This window comes from Cnephaeus nilssonii (genome assembly GCF_951640355.1).
Source record: "Cnephaeus nilssonii genome assembly, chromosome: 21".
NCBI classification, from domain to species: domain Eukaryota; kingdom Metazoa; phylum Chordata; class Mammalia; order Chiroptera; family Vespertilionidae; genus Cnephaeus; species Cnephaeus nilssonii.
In genome coordinates this window covers 33,391,202-33,398,253 of record NC_137092.1, presented here as the reverse complement: position 1 = coordinate 33,398,253, position 7,052 = coordinate 33,391,202, and the positions used below count along the sequence as shown (strand labels likewise).

General features: G+C 36.6%; 1 protein-coding gene across 2 annotated transcripts; it reads left to right on the top strand.

Moving 5' to 3' along the window:
• Positions 1–272: 272 nt before the first annotated feature.
• Positions 273–6,183, top strand: LOC307093239 (uncharacterized protein C2orf15). 2 transcript variants are annotated; one of them, XM_079761167.1, is made up of 3 exons: positions 273–410; positions 713–830; positions 4,964–6,183. In XM_079761167.1, exon 3 carries the CDS (start codon positions 5,028–5,030, stop codon positions 5,301–5,303), a length of 276 nt encoding a protein of 91 aa, XP_079617293.1. In that variant the 5' UTR covers positions 273–410; positions 713–830; positions 4,964–5,027; the 3' UTR covers positions 5,304–6,183. The 2 variants fall into 2 exon arrangements, with proteins under 2 accessions (XP_079617293.1, XP_079617294.1); XM_079761168.1 differs by having other exon boundaries at positions 391–503.
• The last annotated feature ends 869 nt before the right edge of the window (positions 6,184–7,052 follow it).

Sequence of the window (7,052 nt, the reverse complement as noted above, 5' to 3'; positions counted from 1 at the left end):
GGACTACGAGACCTGCGCGCGCACCCACGCACATAGCCACGCGTGGACCCACTTTCCAGTCCTCACAGGTGCCGAGGCAAAGGGCCTTCTCCCGGTCCAGCCTAGCCGCGCAGGCTCACGCCCGCGCAGAGCCGCTCCGTCCCCCGCCCCCCAGCGTCCCGTCTCCTAGTAACCAGCCGCTAACGCCTTTCCATCACTTAGTTCTTAATACTGGACTCGCCGCGGCCACCGCGCTGGAAGGGACGCGCATGCGCAGGCCTGTGCGTCCTTCGGCCACCTTCCCAAAGCTCTGCAACACCTGCTTCTTTGATGCTCCGGCTTTGAAGCACTTTTCCCAGAGATCAAGCATCACTCGGGACCCACGTTCAGTGAACTCGTTATTCCCCAGAGCTGCTCTGGGGCGCTGGGAGGTCAGCGCGCTCTCCTGCCGCAGTCGGGTGGTTTGGGGAAGCCTCCCAGGTCGGGTCCTGCAGCAGCACCCAGGGAAGGAGCCGGCCTGTTGGGTGAGCACCGGTGGCCTGCAGTCTGGGGAGCCTGCAGACCCGCGGCCTCGGTCAGCCTTGCACGGTCCACTCAGAGTTGAATCGGGAGCCCAGCTTGAAAAAAAAAAATGTCTTTATGTTTCTTAATGTTTAATATGTCCCACCTTTCTCAAATAACCCGCAGGTTTCTGAACTTTAATGGTGGCTTTATCTCCCTGTCTTTTCCACAGATGAAATAGATAACTAGGTTTTTAAAGCTGTGCTCTGATTATCTTGATTTAGTATTGGCCTGTGTATTTCAAAAGTAATCTCACATTTGAAGAGACTAACAGTGCCTGTTTTTGCCAGGTAAGTACACATTTCTTCCCATTATATATTATTGCAGAGCATAAACAAATTTTATGTTAGAACAAATTTCTTCATAGAAGTACATTTAAATAAGTGCCATATATTTTTCCATTCTCTGCTCTGACTTTTTTCATCGTGTGTGCTGTTACATTTTCTCATATTTTGTAGCATTTATTTTGCCATATCTTATACTTTGTAAGTATAGCAAGATACTAAAAAATTAAATTGAGTGTTGCTGCTATTTTAGATAAAGAAGTCAGAGGTCCCAAGAGGTACGTTTCCTCTGAAATATAATTATACCTAATTAAGGAAATAATGTAGAGAAAAGATCACTTTATGGTCAAACCAGGATGTGAAGGTTTTCCTTTTCAAAAAAAAAATATTAAGGACTATTAATTTCTTCCCCAGCCCAAGAAAGTAAAAATATTCTTCCCTCAATGAAAAGCCAGAGTGGTCAGGGCTCCATCCTGCCCCAATTAACCCGTTCACAGTACCTCTGCGATCTTCCTTCTGACACACTCCACTGCCAATGCTAAGGTCTGAGTTTTCTACTCCCTTAGTTTCTCTATCATTTCACAAACTTTACTAAGAAAAATCGATATGTTGCCTTTTTTTTGTTCCGGCCCCTGGTCGCCTAAAAAACAAAACAAAAAAAACTGGAGGCTCCAATTGCACATATGTTAAGCTGCTTGAGGCTCTGTGTATTGTTTTTTTAATTAGTTTCTATGATATATATTCAAGTTCACTATTCTTTTCTTTGGCGGTGTTAATCCCATCCACAATGGAATTTTTTTTCACATCAAGTAGATTTTCATTTAGTAACTTCCATTTCTTACCTCGTCATGCTCACACTTTGCTCTACCTTCTTGGAAATGTGGAATATATATTAACATGGCTGTTAAGATCCTTGCATACTAATTCTATCATTTGTGTCATTCCTAGGTATGTTTCTGTCAACTAATTTTTTTCTATTTATCATTCATATTTTTATGCTTGTTTCCATAGCTCATAACTTTTTATTGCCTACCAGACATTGCAGATTTTACATTGTTAGGTGCTGGAGGTTTTTGTGTTTAAGTATATTTAGGCTTTGTTCTGAGATGCTACATTTACTTGGAGACAGTTTGATCCTTTAGAGCTGCCCTATCGAAAATAGTAACCACTAGCTACAAATGCCTATTTGAATTTATGCCAGTAAAATTAAGTAGAAGTTAAACTTTAGTTCCTCATTTGTATCATGTACATTTCAAATGTACACACGCAGCTACTGGCTACTATATTGGATAATCATTGAAAATAGTTCTATTGGACACTGCTGCTTTAGAAGCTTGCTTTTAAGCTGTTAGGTCCAAAACAGTCTTTACCTAGGGCTGTTTTGGCTCCCTTACAGAACCAATAACTTTGTGAGGACTCTACGCAGTGCTCCATCCAGTCTGTCTGGTGGGCATCTTTCATGTTCTTATTGGACAGTCATAATCTTTGGATTAACTTCCTTGGTTAATTTCTAAGTATTTTATTATTGTATTTATGCCACTGTAAAGGAGGTTTTTTTTTTATTGATTTCAGAGAGGAAGGGAGGAGACAGAAATATCAATGATGAGAAGCATTGATCAGCTGCCTCCTGCATGCCCCACACTGGGGATCAAGCCTGCAACCCAGGCATGTGCCCTTGGCCAGAATCAAACCTGGGACCCTTCAGTCCGTAGGCCAAAGCTCTATCCACTGAGCCAAACCAGCTAGGGCTGAAATTGCATTATTAATTTCCTTTTCAGGTTCATTGTTAGTGTATAGAAATGCAACTGGTTTTTGTTAACCATGTTAACTTTGTATCCTACTACTTTGCTGAATTCATTTATTCTAACAATTTTTGTGTGTGGAATCTTTAAGAGTTTTCTACATATAAGATCAAATTATCTGTGAAGACAGATAATTTTATTTCATCCTTTCCAATTAGTATGCCTTTTCTTTCTGCTAGAACTTCCAGTATTATGTTGCATAGAAGTGGCAAAAGTGGGCATCCTTGCCTTATTCCTGATTTTAGAGGAAACACTTTCTCCATTGAATATGATATTCGCTATGACTTTTTCATATATAGTTTTTATTTAGTTTCCTTCTTTTTCCAGTGTTGAGTGTTTTTATCATGAAGGGTGCTGACTTTTGTAAATGCTTTTTCTGCATCAAATGAAACAATCATGTAGCTCTTTTTCTTTATTCTGTGGTATGGTGCATTACATTAATCAATTTTCATATGTTGAATCATCCATTTATTCTAGGAATAAATCCCACTTGGTCATGATATATAACCCTTTTAATATGCTGTTGTATTTGGTTTGCTAGTATTTTGTTGATGATTTTGCATCAATGTCCATAAGGGATATTGGTATGTAATATTCTTGCACTGTGTTTGCCTGGCTTTGGTATCAGGGTAATGCTGGCCTCTTAGAATGAGTTACTAGTAGAAAGTGTTCCCTCCTCTTTAATTTTTTGGAAAGAGTTTGAGAAAGATTGGTATGATTTATTCTTTAAATGTTACAATAGCATAAAAAGAAAAGCTTTTCTTTGTTTAGAGTTTTTATTATTATTATTAATTCAATCTTAGTAGTCATAAGTCTATTCAGATTGTTTTTTTCTTTTTTTATATATATTTTTATTGACTTGAGACGAAAGGCAAGGGAGAAATATTAACACCAATAATGAGAGAGAATCACTAATCAGCTGCCTCCTGCATGCTCGCCACAGGGGATTGAGCCCACAACCTGGGCATGTGCCCTGATTGGGAATCGAACCTTGACCTCCTGGTTCACAGGTCGATGCTCAACCACTGAGCTACTCCAGATAGGCAGATTTTCTGTTTCTTCATGACTTCATATTGGTAGGTTTTGTGTTTCTAGGAATTTGTCCATTTCATCTAGGATATAGAATTTTGTGGCATGTAGTTATTCATAGCACTCTCTTATAATGCTTATTTCTGTAGAATTAGTAGTAAAGTCCCTGACTTTCATTTCTAATTTGTCATTTGAAACAACTTTTGTTTCAAAGATTTTATTTTTTCTATTATTTTTCTAGTGTCTATTTCATTTATCTCTGCTCTCATCTCTATTATTTAATTCCTTCTGTTAACTATGGATTTAGTTTGTTCTTTTTCTAGTTCCTTAAGTTGTAAAGTTAGGTTAATTTGAGGTCTTTCTTGTTTGTCTAAGGTGTTTATAGCTATAAATTTCCCAATTAGCACTGATTTTGCAGCATCCCATAAATTTTTATGTTGCGTTTTTATTTATTTCATTTCGTTTCATCTGTATATATTTTCTAATTTCCCTTGTGATTTATTTGATCCATTGGTTGTTTCAGAGTGTATTGTTTAATTTCCACAGATTTGTGGATTTTCCTGTTTTACTTCTGTTGTTGAATCCTCACTTCATCCCACTGTAATCAAAGAAGATACTTTGTATATCTACCTTTTAAAATCTATTGAAAGCCAACTTGTAGCTTAAAACATGGTCCATCCTGGAAAATGTCCCATGTGTACTGAGAAGAATGTGTATGCTGCTGTTGTTGAGTGGAATGTTCTATATATGTTGGTAAATCTACTTATTTTAATTTGTTTTCATATTTTCTTGTATTCTGTCTGGTTGTTCTATCCATTATTAAGAGTTGAGTATTGAAGTTTCCAACTATTAGTGCAGAACTATCTCTCCCTTCAGTTCTGTCTGTTTTTGCCTCATATATTTTGATGGTGTGTTATTATTTGGTAAATGTTTATAATTGTTTAGCTATCTTTAATTTTTAGAGAACAACTAGCAAAGTGTTTGGACTTCAGTAATTATTTCTTTAACCCATTAATAGTTAATTAAAATTTTTGACAGCAAGAATGATAGAAAGGGCTAAGTAGAGAAGTTCTATTTCCTGAAAGGTTCTGAAACATAAAATCTGATCAATTATTTTTTAAAACACTTTCAAAGAATCTATAGAATCTGTGATCCCTCCCACAGAGAAAAAGTAAACACTGAGATGTAGCAATGTTTTACTTTATATTTTTGGATCCATCACCATGACATTCCATTAACACGAACAGTGCCATGAAGTTGGTTGACATTCCCACTGTATTCACTTGTTTCCATTTTTTTTCCCTCAAGCGCTCAAGTTGAAGCAATCAAGTTGAAGAAACATTTCCACTACTATATTTATTCAGCTGTTCCAATGGGATTTTCTGTTAGTAAGTCTGCTACTCAGGTATCTGCCTTGTGTATGGATGCAAAAGTGGATGATCACTTAACGCAATGGACTGAGAAAAGCAAGTTGGAACCAGTGACTCAGTTATTTCAAAACACTAAGAAAATAAGATTAGAAGACACAAACCAAGAAAACCTTACAAGAGATAAAGAGACTGGCACAGGATCTCTTTCCGAGGAAGCCTTGGGTTCAGTAGTTTATGTTAAAGAAAGTGATGGAATAGAAATGACAGATGTGGAATGAAGGTGTTTGTACATATTACCACAGAAATCAAAACTTGCTTTTGACTAAGAGGGCATATTGATTGAGAACTTAACCTCAATAGGAAAACCTAATGATTGCTCCCCCCCCCCCCCCACTGTTTATAAATCACCTTAGACTGCATTTTTTGATCATACATACTCAAAATAGTTGCTTTAGGGAGAAAAAGCTTTCCAAAATTCAAAGTAGATTTCTCTGGTATTATGTTCTATCCTTGTCAAAATCAGAATTTTGACTAAAAGTATTTAAGTGGTACTAAAATATATTTATGATAAAGTATTTAACTAGTAATCAAAAAACCTAAAACAGTGCCCAAATAATTTGACATCATTATGTCACACTATTTCTTGTGTCCGATTTTGTATGTTAGATTTCCAGTTTGGGATTTTGCTTGAGGGGACTTTATCTTTCTACATTTTGCATTTCTGTTATATAAAAGTTCACTCTAGGTCAACTATGCAAAAAAAATCCCACAGTAAATTGCATACTTTGAAAAGCATTTCACATTTTAAATCATCCTTTTAAACTCTTATTATTTCCTCCACATCGAATTCATTTCAAAGTGTAGTAGTTTATCTTACAGTTGCTATCATTTTATACCACCAATATTTAATATAAGAAAGTAGCCTTAAAATTATTGTTTAATATATCATTTTGCCATTCTTATTGAAATATGTAGTAGTCTGAAACGGCAGTATTGTCTCAAGTAATGCTAGATGAAATTAAAACCATTTTGTGTCTGGACATATAATGAGTTGTAACTATATTATGTATGTTTTGAACATTTTCCTATATTTTAATATTTACTGACTATCTCTACTGCCCAATTGAGTAATCTCCTTCATATTCACAAAAACAAAACAAAAAAAGGAAAAGCCATCTTCTTTAAGGGGAAGCAATATTTTATAAATCAAACAGGACTAAACAAATGTAATATATTTGTAGGGGATAGTGAGCCAAGAGTTAAAAAAAAAAAAGATGTTGAATGGGACATAACCAATAAGATGCTTTTTATCATTTACAGAACATAATTCTTTGGGAGAGAAAAAAATACACAAATCATTCATTTGTTCACCTAACCTGAATTGTTTGAGAAAAAACATACAACCCATTCACTTATTCACCTAACCTGGCACTGTACTCGGTGCTGGGGATACAATGATGGGTAAAATAGGTACTGCCTTTATAGTGCTTACTGTCTGGCTACAGAGAAGACAGAACATCAGATAGTAAATATATAAGATACAACTTGTGATGTGTCAAGAAGAAAAAGTAAAATGTTCAGAGAGACAGATGAGACATAACACATAAACTTGATTTTTCATAATGGCACTAGAAAGGCGTGGTTGTCCAAGTGAGATGATGGTGAGGACTGAGGTGTTAAGAAGGGTATAGAATCCAGGTGAAGTTTGGCAGATGTACTGATGGTTTAAAAGTGGTGAGTGAGGAAAAAGAAGGAGTTTCTAGCAAAAAAAAAGCTAAATGCATGGAGGTTCCTGGGGGAGGGGTATGTTCAGGGGCACAGTTTTTGGACATCCCGGGTTTGCAAGGCAAGTATGTATGTATGGAGCTCAACATAAACATTTTGAAGTTGTATACAGAAATGCTATTTAAAGCCATAGGAATGAACGATATTGCTTAAGGTGAATGTATAGTTTGAGATCAAGTCCTGAAAAACTCCAGCATTTAGGAGCTGGTCAGTGCCGGGGGAGCTGGCAAAGGGGACTGAGA

Coding starts and splice junctions, on each gene's coding strand:
- LOC307093239 (XM_079761167.1), top strand. CDS start 5,028: ATGGGATTTTCTGTTAGTAAGTCTGCTACTCAGGTATCTGCCTTGTGT.